The 16,653-nt window shown below is 37.7% G+C and overlaps 1 protein-coding gene across 2 annotated transcripts in view; it reads right to left on the bottom strand.

Annotated features, from left to right (window-relative positions):
- Positions 1–16,653, bottom strand: part of LOC124596489 — a 203,548-nt gene that overhangs the window by 134,799 nt on the left and 52,096 nt on the right. For both annotated transcript variants that reach the window (XM_047135639.1, XM_047135640.1), the window contains exon 4: positions 447–662. In XM_047135639.1, coding sequence (XP_046991595.1) covers positions 447–662 — 216 coding nt within the window. The remainder of the gene's footprint in view (positions 1–446; positions 663–16,653) is intronic.

Here is a 16,653-nt window from a genome sequence, read left to right as displayed (position 1 = left end):
GCTACAAATGATGTTATGCCAGAAACAACGGGCACGGCTGCTGCTATTTAACTGCCAGCAGCTGAGCCATTTTCAGCAGTGTGTTCTCAATGTAAGTAGGGACAGACCTGCTGAGCCTTTTTACTCCATTATTATATATTACAGTGCATTTTGATTGTAAGTAAAGTAATATGTTTTATTCCTCTTCACAGAATGTAGATCTGATGGTTGTCCCTGTAGTAGATCGAAACCAGTTATCCACAAATAAAAAGTAACACCTCATATACGTACACGACTGTGTTTACTAAATAATTAAAGTGTTCTGTTTTCTCACTAATATCCTTGATGGTGCAGTGCTTGATGGGGGGAGGGGCGAAAGAGTATTTTAAGTTGCTGCCCTTTTGCTGCATTGTGCAATTTGGTAAAATAACACTCATCTTTTAAAGAGAGAAGTTATTAAGACTTACCCAATATCTTTTCCTTGCTGTAATAGTGTCCAAATTCCATTGCTTCCTCGATAATCAGGAATTTGTGCTGCAGTACTTATGCCTGCTCCAGTGTATACAACAAGGTGGTGTGAATTTCTTAAGGCTTCTGCTAAAGTGTGACATTTCTCTGTTAGAACTTCTGGGGGATCCTCAATTTCCTTTGATCGCTCTTTCAGTTTCTGCCTTGTTTCAATCCTACACAAAAAAACATGCTTTTCAATACAAGTGTGACATAAATAAATAAATAAATATTAGATTGGTGCATAAGTACATAGCGTTACCCCACGAGTTTAATAAACACAACAGAGACGCGTAACAGGGACTTTAGTCATCAATAATACATTCTCCTTCAGTATTTAAACAGTCGGCGAATAATGGAGCAACTTTTACATTCTGATAAAGCGGAAATCACATGGTCGAGGCAAACAACTCATCGAGCCATGTGGGGTCAATCCATATGAAGTGGTCCAGTGATGGTTGCTTGACCATATTTAAATATTTTAATAATCTTGCACCTTTATTGAATGGCGGCCATTTTCGTTTGTAAGCGCACGACTATGTTTCAGTTTAGAGACGTTAGTAAAAATATCAGTATCTCTGCACTGGGTTGTTACTACATTGCAACTGACATGATTGTATTTAGAAAAGTGTCCTCTACAACATTGTCTATTACACAAAATACCCTAAATTCAAAAATAACTAGTCTAAATGACCTCCAAAGTTTGGTATCCAAATTTTCAAAAATCGACTTTTTAGGTCCAAAAATAACAAACAAGGAGTGATTTATGAGAGTCTATTTTTTCCTATAGTTAGATATCATACACTACTAGCCTCATATAGAGCAAGAACACTTACAAATGTTTCCTTAATTTTGTATGAATTTTTGAAATTTGAAAATTTTCATTTTTTGTTAAGTTTGGGGTTAGTTATCTCAGGTGAGACTGAATATAAAAATATGATTTTTGCACCATTTGTACACCTATATGATAGCAATGTATTGTAAAAATTTCGACATTGATATCTGACTGTGAACAAAGATATGAATTTTTGAAAATTAAGAAATAATTCACATTACTCTACAACTGACTTTATGGCTGTTGCCTGTTAAAATGGTTTATTGTTTCATTGTAATCAAATTTAATTGTGACACATTTAGTTAACACTATCACCCAATATTAATTTAGTTTATTTATTTTTAGTAATGCAATATAAACAGTAGGAGCTTTCGCTTTTGTTCTGTGGTAATAAGTATGCCCATTTACGTTTAGATTTATTGTCAATAAAGAAGTACATTATTGCTGCGTGTGGCATTGTTGTAGTCAGTCTGCTCTGAAACCTCTGTTAGAGTGGATGTACATACTCCATCGAGAGCGTAAAATGTGTTATGTGCTTTGTTCTGTGTGTAATTTGTAATTCATTTTGAGAGATAAACTGGAATGCAATAACATGGATGAACAGTGCTCTGTTGGACAGATAGCAAGTGAACTGTGTCACAAAACAGTTTACAGTTTAGTTTCAAAAAACTTGAAAAATGTGAATGACTTAGATGAAGTTAGACAAACTTTGTTTAAATTTCAAGTAAGTTCTTCGGTAACATCAGCGTGCGAGTATCATGAGAAGAAATCTATTCTGAATTACAACCTCATTTTTAGAAGTAAGTGCTGGGATCCACTTAAAGTCCATAAAAAGCCTATTACTATAGGTTTGAGGGATTAAAACTTGAACATTTGTCCTTGTTATGTGAGAGTGAAACAGCTTCCCAAGTGAGATGTAATGTGATTGCTGGAAATTCCCTGTGCCCAAATTGTTACTCAAAAGTACCTGTCGTGAATCCAGAACCAGAATCATGCAACCTTGTTAATGAGGAAGCTGTTAGCATATTGGATTTTGCTTGTTCTAAGTTAGACGTATCTCCTGCTTCGAAAATAATAAAAATTAAGTAGCAGAAAAAGAAAAGCAACTATTGAAAATAAGGTACAACAACTTTCAGACAAAATTAGAAAAGACTTGAAATCATGCTTTAATAATACAGATACAAACATTATGTCTAAAGACGAAGAAAACCTACCACCAGCATCATCTGACACTGAATATTTCAGCTTAATAGAGAAATTAAAAAATTAAATGTTCAGCAACATCTAAAGAGGAAACAGTTAAAATTTTAAGTTTGCTCCCTGACTCATGGTCAAGAGAAAAAAAATAGTCCATGAATTCAACGTTTCTCATCATTCAGTTAAACTAACCTGAGAATTAGAGAAAGAGCAAGGCATTCTTCGAGTTTTAGGAAAGAAGAAAGGAGTAGGTATAAGTGAAGAAACAATTAAAAAGATCCAGCAGTTTTTTGAAGACGATGAAAACAGTAGAATGTGCCCAGGTTGCAAAGATAGCAAAAGAGTTGTTACAAACGGAGTTAAAGTAACAAAGCAGAAACTGCTGTCAAATTTAAATGAACTTTATGTAGCTTTCAAAAATTCTCATCCTGAATGCAAAATTGGAAGGTCAAAATTTTGTGACCTTCGCCCTAAGTGGTGTATTCTGGCTGGATCCTACAGGACACACTCCATATGTGTTTGTTTATATCATCAAAATGTCAAACTGATGATTGCGGGTGCAAAACTCAGTGATCTTAACTACAAAGAGTTACTAGATTTAATGGTCTGTGACACTAACTGTTATGACTGCATGATGAGCTTGTGTAATAAATGCCCTGGTAAGGAAACCGCTATTGAATTGTTTCACGAATATGATGAGGAAATGCCAGACAGTATTACCTTCAAACAGTGGGTCACAACTGACAGGGCAGAAATGATAACAGTGGTTAAACCTCGGGAAGAGTAACTGGAATCTTTAATTGATAACTTACAAAAACTCAAGTCACCACTGTGTTTCTAAAATACAAAGCAAGTTTTTGAAGGACAAAAAAAAAGCACATTTGTGATTCAGGATGCAATACAAGGGTACCACTGGGTCAATGACCATGCAACAGTGCATCTATTTGTTCTCTGGTTTAAAAATGAGAAAGATGAAGTTTGCAGTTCTTCAATATGCATTCTAAGCGACTACTTGGAGCACAACACTATGGCTGTACATGTTTCAAAAGCAAGTAATAAATTACCTAAAAGAAAATTTTCCCAAGGTTGAGAAGCTGATATACTTTTCAGGTGGAAGTGGTAGTCAGTATAAGAACAAAAAGAATTTTTCAAATCTGTGCAACCACAAAGTAGACTTTGTGCTGGAGGCTGAATGGCACTTTTTGCGTCTTGCCGTGGTAAAAATGCATGTGATTGAGTAGGAGGTACAACAAAATGTGAAGTAAGTAAAACCAGCGTACAAAGACCAACCATAGACCAAATTCTCACAGAACAAGACATGTATGTCTTTTGCAAGGATAATATTAAAGGCAATACCTATTTTCTGATCAAGAAAGAAGAAGTGATTCTGCATATGAAAACAACATTTCAAACCAGATTTGAAACTGTATAGCACTAAAAGGAACAAGGCATTTCCACAAATTCCATGGCATTGCAGAAAACTTAGTTCAATGCTATGTAACATCAGAAACCGAAATTTATGAGGATCACTGTGTCAGTAAAATTACAATCTCTGTCTTTAACATTGAATGACATAGAAGCATGTGTGTATGGTGGACAGAGGTGGCTTGCAGAGGTTGAAAGAATAAGTTTGGAAAACAACGATGTTTTTGTGCATTTTTACCATCCTACTGGCCCAAGAACATCATTCAAGAAATCTACTAGTGACAAAGCTTGGATACCAATGAAAAATGTTTTAAGGAAACTGTCAGTGCTTGAACTTACCACAGCAACTGGAAGGTCTTATTCTATATCACAGAAGCTGTCTGAAGAAATGAAACAAGTGTTCTTAACATTCACCACCATGTTTAGGAACAGTCGCATCTCGATGGATGTTAATTGAAAATATTTATTTTAAGTATGTCAAAATAATATAAATGTTAATTTCAGTGATGTTACCACTTTTTGTATATACTATATAATAATACTATACAATACTATAATACTATATGATAATACTATATAATAATTGATTATATCCCACCAATATCACACATGAATAGGCAACAGCCATAAGATCAGTTATAGAGTAATGTGAATTAGCTCCTCACTTTCAAAAATTCATATCTTTGTTCACAGTCAGATATCAATGTTGAAATTTTTACAGTACGTTGCTATCATATAGGTGTACAAATGGTGCAAAAATCAAATTTTTATATTCAGTGCCACCTGAGATAACTAACCCCAAACTTTACAAAAAATGAAAATTTTCAAATTTCAAAAATTCATACAAAATTAAGGAAACATTTGTAAGTGTTCTTGCTCTATATGAGGCTAGTAGTGTATGATATCTAACTATAGGAAAAAACAGACCCTCATAAATCACTCCTTGTTTGTTATTTTTGGAACTAAAAAGTCGATTTTTGAAAATTTGGATACCAAACTTTGGAGGTCATTTTGACAGGTTATTTTTGAACTTACAGTGTTTTGTGTACTAGACAATGTTGTACAGGGCACTTTTCTAAAAACAATTATGTCAATTGTAATGTAGTAACAACCCAAGTAGAAAATATAACAACGCAGTAAATGAAGCAGGCAAAAATGAATACAAACGTCTCAAAAATGATATCGACAGGCAGTGCAAAATGGTTAAGCAGGAATGGCTAGAGGACAAATGTAAGGATGTAGAGGCTTATCTCACTAGGGGTAAGATAGATACTGCCTACAGGAAAATTAAAGAGACCTTTGGAGAACGGAGAACCACTTGCATGAATATCAAGAGCTTTAATGGAAACCCAGTTCTAAGCAAAGAAGAGAAAGCAAAAAGATGGAAGGAGTATATAGAGGGTCTATACAAGGGCGATGTACTTGAGAACAATATTATGGAAATGGAAGAGGATGTAGATGAAGATGAAATGCGAGATATGATACTGCGTGAAGAGTTTGACAGAGCACTGAAAGATCTGAGTCGAAACTAGGCCCGAGGAGTAGACAACATTCCATTAGAACTACTGACAGCCTTGGGAGAGCCAGTCCTGACAAAACTCTACCACCTGGTGAGCAAGATGTATGAGACAGGCGAAATACCCTCAGACTTCAAGAAGAATATAATAATTCCAATCCCAAAGAAAGCAGGTGTTGACAGATGTGAAAATTTCCAAACTATCAGTTTAATAAGTCACAGCTGCAAAATACTAACGCAAATTCTTTACAGACGAATGGAAAAACTGATAGAAGCCGACCTCGGGGAAGATCAGTTTGGATTCCGTAGAAATGTTGGAACACGTGAGGCAATACTGATGCTACGACTTATCTTAGAAAATAGATTAAGGAAAGGCAAACCTACATTTCTAGCATTTGTGGACTTAGAGAAAGCTTTTGACAATGTTTACTGGAATACTCTCTTTCAAATTCTAAAGATGGTAGGGGTAAAATACAGGGAGCAAAAGGCTATTTACAATTTGTACAGAAACCAGATGGCAGTTACAAGAGTCGAGGGACATGAAAGGGAAGCAGTGGTTGGGAAGGGAGTGAGACAGGGTTGTAGCCTATCCCTGGTGTTATTCAATCTGTATATTGAGCAAGCAGTAAAGGAAACAAAAGAAAAGTTCGGAGTAGGTATTAAAATCCATGGAGAAGAAATAAAAACTTTTAGGTTCGCCGATGACATTGTAATTCTGTCAGAGACAGCAAAGGACTTGGAAGAGCAGTTGAATGGAATGGACAGTGTCTTGAAAGGAGGGTATAAGATGAATATCAACAAAAGCAAAACGAGGATAATGGTATGTAGTCAAATTATGTCAGGTGATGCTGAGGGAATTAGATTAGGAAATGAGACACTTAAAGCAGTAAAGGAGTTTTGCTATTTGGGGAGCAAAATAACTGATGATGGTCGAAGTAGAGAGGATATAAAATGTAGACTGGCAATGGCAAGGAAAGTGTTTCTGAAAAAGAGAAATTTGTTAACATCGAGTATAGATTTAAGTATCAGGAAGTTGTTTCTGAAAGTATTTCTATGGAGTATGGAAGTGAAACGTGGACGAAAATTGTTTAGACAAGAAGAGAATAGAAGCTTTCAAAATGTTGTGCTACAGAAGAATGCTGAAGGTTAGATGGGTAGATCACATAACTAATGAGGAGGTATTGAATAGAACTGGGCAGAAGAGGAGCTTGTGGCACAACTTGACTAGAAGAGGAGATCGGTTGGTAGGACATGTTCTGAGACATCGAGGGATCACCAATTTAGTATTGGAGGGCAACGTGGAGGGTAAAAATCGTAGAGGGGGACCAAGAGATGAATACACTAAGCAGATTCAGAAGGATGTAGGCTGCAGTAGGTACTGAGAGATGAAGAAGCTTGCACAGGATAGAGTAGCATGGAGAGCTGCATCAAACCAGTCTCAGGAATGAAGACCACCACCACCACCACGAAAACAACAACAACAACAACAACAACAACCAAGTGCAGAGATATTCATATTTTTGCTAACGTCTCTAAACTGAAACATCGCTGCGTGCTTACAAACGAAAATGGCCGCCATTCAGCAAAGGTGAAACGTAAATTTTTTTAAAAAAACTGTTTGAACTTCTTAGTTATAGGGTAATCACATACAAAAAAATTAAAATATTTAAAAATGGTCAAGAAACCAACTTAATTTTTACTGGACCACTTCATTTGGATTGACCCATGTTTGGAGTGCAGAAAGGAAGTTCCTTGAAGATTGTTCGATAGAAATTGGAAAAGGTTGAAACTCTGAGGTTGCAAGATCAAGTGAATATGTGAGTAGGGAGTGATTTCCCACCCTACTCCTGTATAGCATTTTTTGGTCAGTCTAGCAGAATGTGGGCGGGTGTCTTCACAGAGTAGCATCCCTTCACACCGTCTTACTGATCGTTGTTCTTGGACTGCAGCTGCAAGATGCACAAGTTGTTAAGCAATTTGTAGTAAACCAAAACATCGCTGTTCCACCAGAAGCATAACATTATCTTCTGTGGATATATGCAGGTCTTTGTACAACTGCTTTGTTTGGGATCAACCATTCCTTTCCTTTCCTTTCATTTTGTCAGCATAAAGACACCATTTGTCATCAGCAGTAAAGATATAGGAATGATCAAAGTTGTTCACGAGGCAACTGATGGGCAAGCGTGACGCAGATGTGGCCACCCGCTGATTTCTGCAATTTTGGCTTACACCCGAGCCTCAGATGTCAGACACTCAGATCGTGACCGAACGTTATATGTCGATGGAGTATCAACCAAAATTCCAATTTAGTTCGTACATGTGCTGTCGTCCAGTAGAACGGGCATAACGTTAATTAAAGCAACATCAGAACTACCAGAGAAGAGGAAAAGTATATCTGTGAAATAAATCCCAAGTGGCTCCCGCGGAAGAGTTGGGGGAGTGATATTTTGTTCTACAGAGTTCCGGGTTCAAATCTCAATTACGACAATTTTTTATTGTATTATGTGTGAAAGTGTTATATGGGACAACATATTCCTTACACGTAAAACGACTTTTCGGAGTTTGTAAATGTTCTTTTGGCAATTTGCTTTCACTTCGATAGTTGAAAGTAGCAAACCTATAGAGTACATTTGTATAGATAGGTGTTAGTGTTCTGTCGGACATGTACGACAGAACTGGTATGACTCGTGATGAAGCAGCTAGTGCATTTGAAGTTTTACAGAAAAAACAGAAACAATGGGACAACAGAATAAAGAAACAATTGCATCACACTTGTCGGAGTACTAATAGAAGTAGTAGTGATAATAATAAAATATACTGCAGGTGGCAGCGCCGGGCACGCCAGATGTACTGTTGATTATTATTACGTATTTTCGCAGGTGTTTCTGTATTTTTCTGTCCTGATTGTATATTTTGTGAAATTGCAGATGTGTTCTATAGACCGACTACCTTCAAAGAAACAAAGCGAAAGAGACTGCCGAGGGGACATTGCTGTATCCAAACAGTCCTTTTACATGTCAGGAAAATGTCCCATTTAACACTTTCACATACAATACAATTAAAATAAATCATCAACATTGAGATTTCAATCCAGGGTCCTTGACACAACAACCTATTGCTCTACCAACTCACGCACAGAAGCTATACTCAATAGCATTCACAGATATGCTTTTCCTGTGCTCTGATATTTCTGGTTTACTTTTAATTAACGTTTATGCCCATTCTGCTGGATGACAGCACACTGTATGAACTAAATTGGGGTTTCGGTTGATACTCTATCGACATACGACATTCGATCCAGATCTGAGTGCCTGACATATAGAGGGTTGGGTGTTAGAATATTCGGTACCCATATACCCAATTATTGAACCTTTCCCACTGCATGCAAATTTCACATAATGGTGGAATAATCACAATTCATAACATCTGCCAAGTCTTGAGTACACTGATGTGGATCATTGTGGATTGATTCGTTTAAATAATCTTCTTCAAATTCCAAAGGTCTTTCTGAATGTGGAGAGTCACAAATATCAAAATGATCCTCCTTAAAATGTGAAAACAATTTTTGTACCATGCTCTATCCAATGGCATGATCTCCATATGTGGTACAAATGTTTCTAGCTGCCTCTGATACTGTCACCCCTCTACTGAACTCAATCAAGGAATATGTCAGGAATATTTTATTTTCTCCACTAGGCACCACTCTGTTCTCTGACTTCCACAGCTCTGCCCACTGTCTTCAAACGACAGAAAGACAATATGTAAACTCATACAGTAACAGTGAACCACAAATAAAAAATGACAATCAATAAATAAATCCATATCAACTGGAATATCAACACGTAAAACAAAAATGTGACTAACATATGCACCAATCTAATAACAGTTATAATTAATATTTACTGCTGTAACATATCAGGAGCAACATTGCATTTAATTTGGTATCTGGCTTCAGAATGAGGTAATTACTACTAATGTTTCTTTAATTTAAAGGAGAAGCAAGACTTCTTTTAGTTTCATGTTACTGATTTATATAAAAGAAGATACACAAAAATTAATATATCACACATCCTACATGAAACTCAGAAAATGCTTTGTTGCTAAACAGAAGTAAAATATGCTACTACAAAAAAGCCTTTGGCAACCCCCCCCCCCCCCCCAACACACACACACACACACACACACACACACACACACACACACACACACACACACACACAGAGAGAGAGAGAGAGAGAGAGAGAGAGAGAGAGAGTGTGGGAGGAGGGGGGAGGGGGGGGGGGGGGGGGAAGCACTGTATACAAAAGCAAAGTAGAAATTCTCATCCTGCCACAAGGGCGACATGATTCTTTATTTTGTTTTAACAGCTCAGATTAATTTCACGAGTGGGATTTACACAGCTTTTTAAAGTAGTTGTTCTTTGTGTCTTTCGTTGAAATAGATCAACCAGAATGTCACACCATAAAATTCTTTGTTGCGGACATTTTATTGCTAATACACACATTCATCAACATTTACAAAGACCGCTGCTTCATTTCCAACAGTTTACAAGTAAACAGCTGAATTTAAGCACATGCTCCTAGTTAAGGACGAACCAAATTTCAATCACAGACGAAAACACTGATAAGCTGCACAGAAACAACACTAAACTCAGTATGAGAAAAAACTGAATAAGGAGCCCTGGTTCCAAAACAAGTTTGATAAAATTAAACTTCAGCCTACATTCCCATAAGAAGTTATTGGTGTTATCAACAATAGTGGCATGTTTATGGGCCTAGAATCAGTTTTCTGAATGGGCATAGCAACATGTTCATTGTTCTGGAGTCACCAGTGGGTGTCCTTGATGTATGCAGCAATAAAGAGCAAAACTGTGCTTATGTCAAAGAACATAGCACAATAGAGACCAACCAAATAAGGCAGTGCAGTTGTTAAAGGACTGACCTCTTAATCAGGAGGATGGAGTCTGTTCTGTCTGAACATTCTAATTTAGGTTTTCCTAAAACATTTTGGGCAAATGCCGGAGAAGTTCCTTCATTAAAGCAAATGCTGACCACCTGTCCCATCCTCATACAAGCATACTTATACATCCTATGGTAAGTATGTGTTGAGCTATTTATTTTTGTTATCTTACGATGACAAATCCAACATCATTATTCCATCTTGGTTTTTTCAATGTTTGATTAATCCAATATCATTTAAAGATGATCCCTTGATAAATAAATCAAACAAAATTCTGTTCACCTGAATCAATTTATTAACAGAGTTACTCACCTAATGAAACTTTTCACAGTGGTACTTTCCCAAGAAGACTTAACCATGCTGCTGTCAAAGCAACTTCACACAAAACATTAATAAAGAATTACTGGACCATCTTATTACTGCCAGTGATTTAAAAAATATTTGATTATCTTCGGTAACGGAGCGGTTGAATGACAAATGTGATTTTAGTTCAAGTCAAAACCCGAGTTCTTGTTGTACTTTTGATTATATGTTCATTCCCTTTTTATGTTTTATACCTTTTTAGTATATTTAGTGGCTATTATACTAAAGATTTAGGTGTACAATGAATTTAATGTGGTTGGAATAGAGAACTGAATTAATGCTCGTAACGATCCGAGCACATCTGCCCATATTTTTACACACACCTTGCCATGTGAATAATTGCCGTAGTGTCATGACTGGGTGTGTGTTGCATTTAGAAAATATCTCATGTTGTGTTGAATTTATGTTAGGTGCATCTCCTTTCTAATGTTATGTTTATGTAGGTAGATCAGTCATTACTGAACTTTAGTTCAGATCGAACTTAACACATTATCATAGGTTATATTCTTTTATATCAAAATAAACATAATACATCTGAGAATAACTTATTTAGTTTTGTCCTTCCTATGCTACATATATTTTATTTGACCTCGAATGGAAAGTATGTAAAGTAAGTAATGGGATGTATTGTGAGATATGTAGCAAATGGTTTCACAGTAAGGGGGTGGGGGGAAGGGGGTGCATGTAGTGGGGAGAGCTCTGGAGAGGTCATCGAGGCACTCTATTGGAGTGCAGAATATGCAGCAGGAATAGGTTAACAGAGGATCAGGATAGGAAGAGCAGCACCTCCTGAGCACATTCGGATCAAGTTAGGCGAGAGTAGTGAGGATGAAGCAATGCAGGGAAGAGGGGGATGGTTGGGAATTAGCAGTTGCTAAGAAGGACAGAGGGAGGAGGTTGTGGTCTGACACTTTTGTGGTGTCTACTGGCAGCAGGTTTCAGGTGACGGAACTGACGAGTAGAGAGCCTCAGAATGGTGTACGAGTAGGAAATGTGCAACAGACTCTACCAGGGAGTGGAAAGGCACTGATGTTAGGAACAACAGAGTATTGCTGCCAGGTAGCAATCATGGCAGGAGAAGTTAGGGGAGGAGCACCAAGTCACCAGCATTTTCAAGCTGAATCAGGTGATTGTGGGTTTAGGGTCCTCCTCAAAGATTTCACAAATAGATGATCAGGAAGTGATAGTAGGTGGGGCAGGGAACACCTCTAATTGAGAAAGGGTGTACAACACAGATGGTGTCCTCAGTAAAATAGTGCCCCTAGCTGATGGCTTCGATGTCAGCACTGGAGCTGTTCCTGCTGCACAATCTGCCAACTTTCAGCAATCTTGTACAGGGCCAATACGATCTGGACATAGTGCTGATCAGGCGCACGTTCCACTGGTGCCACCGGGCACTATACCGACTATTCAGAGATGAGGCTACACTGGGTAGGGTCTGCGCATTGACAGGATTTGGAAAGGGAGGTTGGTGAGACAATAGAGCGTGGGTGATCAAATACCTCTTGTGATTGGCAGCAGGACCACACCTTTTGAACAATAAACCGTGACAAATTCTTCCCTTTAATGTGTTTATTCATGGCTCTGTCACCAGTTGCAGTATATCATAGGCAACTAGTTTTGAACCCTTACAGTTCATTTTTGAGCCTAGCCTACTGAGGCTGCATTGACAGTGCCTGATATAAATAACAAATATTGAGTGGCAACAAATGCTCTATAAATGTTTGAAGGACAAATGCCACGATCCACACATGCCTGTTACCAAGTCAAAATGAAATTCATTGTCACTGAATGTTTATTATTAAGATCAGGCACCGTCAGTGCATCCTCAGTATGCCAGGCTTGAAAATGAACCCGTGAGGATACGAAACTAGTCGTCTAATAAATACTACAACTGTTGACAGAAACATTAATAAACAATTTAACGAATTAAAAATATTGCTGTTCCCTGTCAACAAAATATTGAAACTGAGTATCTCAAACAGCTTAGAGATTTCTCTACTGAGTATGCAGAAATAAAATCCATCACACTTGAGTGTTCAACGCCACAGAATTCTGCTCAAAATTGTTATTTGTCAAAATGTGAAGTTTTTTAACAAATAAAGTACACCAGCTTGAAGATGAATTACAATCTTTGAACAGTACAATGGAATGCATTAAACAAAGCACTGATGTAGACACAATAAAGAGCAGCACTATAGAACTATCTTAAAGGGCAGAGTATTATGTATTTATATCAGAGTTAGATCAAAAGCTTGCAAGGATATAACCTAACAGTTAGTAAATTTAATCAAAACTCAAAATGCAACTAAGTGAAAAATTAGATTCAGTAAATTCTCAATTAAATGCCCAAACGACAAATTTAAGATTGTTAAACGCCAAAGTCGACTCACATAGCAAAGTATTCAGTAATCTATGCGAAGGCATGGATGTTTTAAAGACAATTTGATGCCTTAAATAGTAAAGAAAAAAATTTGAAATTAGATTTAAAGAATGAATTGATTAGTTCCTTGATTATTCATGTAAATCAAATGTTTACTGGCTTCAGCCAAAAACAGAATGATAATTTTCAGAATTTGACAAAAAGGTTAGAACTGAATATCGGAGACAAATGTAACAGTGTAGAATGAGAGCTTAATGAAAAGTTAGGATCCTTTGAAAATGTGTGCAATGTTAAATTTAATGCTGTAAACAAGAGTTGAGTAAAACTTCCTGGCAGATTAAAACTGTGTGCCGGACCTAGACTCGAACTCGGGACCTTTGCCTTTCGCAGGCAAGTGTTCTACCAACTGAGCTACCCAAGCACGACTCACGCCCCATCCTCACAGCTTTACTTCTGCCAGTACCTCATCTCCTACCTACCAAACTTTACAGAAGCTCTCCCGCGAACCTTGCAGAACTAGCACTCCTGAAAGAAAGGATATTGCGGAGGCATGGCTTAGCCACAGCCTAAGGGATGTTTCCAGAATGAGATTTCCACTCTGCAGCGGAGTGTGCGCTGATATGAATCTTCCTGGCAGATTAAAACTGTGTGCCGGACCTAGACTCGAACTCGGGACCTTTGCCTTTCGCGGGCAAGTGCTCTACCAACCGAGCTACCCAAGCACGACTCACGCCCCGTCCTCACTGCTTTACTTCTGCCAGTAAGTCGTCTCCTACCTTTCATAGTTCTGCAAGGTTCGCAGGAGAGGTCTGTAAAGTTTGGAAGGTAGGAGACGAGGTACTGGGAGAAGTAAAGCTGTGAGGACTGGGCGTGAGTCGTGCTTGGGTAGCTCAGTTGGTGGAGCACTTGCCCGCGAAAGGCAAAGGTCCCGAGTTCGAGTCTCGGTCCGGCACACAGTTTTAATCTGCCAGGTAGTTTCATATCAGCGCACATTCCGCTGCAGAGTGAAAATCTCAATCAAAAGTTGAGTACTTTGAAAGAGTGTGTCGATAAACAGGATATTTTAATGCCAATAATTCAATCGCAAATTACAGGTGTTAATACACGAGTAGATAATGTGGAAACGAGCTTCAAAAAGAAATTAGCGAACTCTGATATCATAATTAGAAGTAGTTTGGAGGAACGGGTTGAAGAAATTATAGATCGAAAAGTTACAGAGAGAGTAACATCCGGAAATGTATCCCCCATTCCATCTTCTGAACTTAATGACACCAGGAAAGGTATAGCCGAGATGCGGAAAGAATTCAAGCTTATCTGGGATAAAGTAGGCAGAAGGGTAACTTCAGCTACTGTGGTAATAACTAGTGAAGTGCTGACTGACCTGTAATGGGGGGCCTAATTCAGGGTTATCGAGGCAATACCCCAAATTTAAGCCCAATGGAGATGTACTTCTGACACATTTCTTGAAAAGGTTTAACCGAGCTTTGCCGAAAAATTGGGAAGACTCTAAAAAGATTGAATTTGTTGTGGGTTACCTTCTAGGGGAAGCCTCAGAATGGGGAACCACGAATATTGATAATTTTTCCTCTTGGGAAGATTTTCAAAAGAAATTTAAAAGAATTACTAGTCTGTCAGCACACAAGAAAAGTTAATATCAGATCCACGGGACCCAGGCTGAGTTATATACGCCCACGGACATTAATATTCTGAGTTAACATTCTGAAGTGACGACCGTCGGATGCCGAGTTGTTTTTGGTGTTTCTTCCAAAATAGTTTTCCTGCACTGAATTCCTTTAAAATCAAACTATTCTGTCATCTATTCCTAACATCTTAAACTATCCTATAATCATAGTTCTTAGAAAACTGGATACGACATCAAGGTAACAAAAACTTAGGAGAATCACAGAATAAGAAAGAAAGTGATATCGACATAAAATAAAATGAATAGAGTATTATATTTATGTATAATATAATACGAGGTGAATAATTACACAACTGTGATACCATAGTGTATAAATTTTCTATTTTGTATTTTATATCTTTTATGAGATGTGATGTAAATGGTAGGGTTTGTATAGGTTTTGAAAGGGGGTGGGTATTGTAAATAAAAGCATGGTTTACAAGAGCAAATAAATCATGGCTAACACAAAACACACATCACACCTTTCAGACAACCCTCATAAACAAGTGTGCCCGATTCTTTACCATTTGCTGTTTCCATATGCTTGCTAAGATTTCCTTCAGGGACCTCAAGAGTGAAGATGGGAATGTCTGTTCTGTAGCAGATGATTTAACACCAAACCTCGTCTGGCGTCTCACTCAAGTACCTGAGGGGTAGGGATCCTGGGGAAGGGGGGTGGAAAGGGTTTCCTGTCTTTGGGGCTATCTTATCCCTCTTCTTAGATCTTAGCAACCATATCTATTTTTTTTCCTTTCTTACCTCTCATTTGAGGACCTATCTATTTTTTCCCCTCTTTCCATATTCACAAACTTCTATTGCTGAAGTCCTTCCTTGTTTGCGTGGTTTCTAATAACCTACATCTTATCTTTAGATAAGAAGGTCGAAGAATCAGACTACACGAACACACACCCACATACACTCGAAAATACATTTAGACACAAACATTGAAATTACAGACTAAAAAGGCAGTCACGATGTGAGACTCGCCAGGTATCATAGAGGAAAGAATATGGGTATGCAGGGAAATATGCGAGCGAGTGAGCACGACTGCACGCACACGCGTGCACACTCATGCACGGGCGCGCGCACACACACGAAGAGTTGTATATAAAGAAAGAATAGTGGCAAAGTATTTTCCACATCACATTTGTATATGAGAATTATTATGACTATTCTATATACAAAGAGGTGTAAATAAAGAAAGAATAGTGGCAATTTACTTATGCGCAAAGAGAGAGTTGTGGGATAACTATAAAGCAATAATGAGCAGGAGCTAGACAAATAGAAGCAGGAATGGTATTAGTCATGCTGATAATTAGGAAATGTCAGTTTAATAAATATTCTGACGAATAGTAGGATAGTGGGACTCATATACAGGGTGAAAAATGTTTAAACCGACAAACTCTGGGATGTTGTAGGCGACATCAAAAACAAATATTTTTCCCTAATGTCGTTTTTTCCTATGAGAAGTATTTAAACCAGTAGAGGAAGATTTCTCTGGTGGCAAATTAATTAAACCAACAAACACTTTTCCATTTTTTTATGACCAAGAGACAACACATTAACACAACCCAATTTCAATTACAGTAGATTTTCAAAACTGCCTCCATTGACACATAAACAAAGGTTACACTGTCGGATCATGTTCTGTCTGACACGGGCAAAATCCCCAGGAGTATTCTGAATTGTTCCTGCTGCTGCTACTATCCGGGTAACCAGATCCTCCTCTGATGCAACAGGAGTTGCGTAAACAAGGTTGCGCATCTCTCCCAACCCAAAAAATTCCAGAGGGGACATATCTGGGGATC

This window comes from Schistocerca americana, chromosome 2, assembly GCF_021461395.2.
Source record: "Schistocerca americana isolate TAMUIC-IGC-003095 chromosome 2, iqSchAmer2.1, whole genome shotgun sequence".
In the NCBI taxonomy this organism is placed as follows: domain Eukaryota; kingdom Metazoa; phylum Arthropoda; class Insecta; order Orthoptera; family Acrididae; genus Schistocerca; species Schistocerca americana.
Note: the sequence above shows the minus strand (reverse complement) of the source record. Positions and strands in the feature narration are given on the sequence as shown.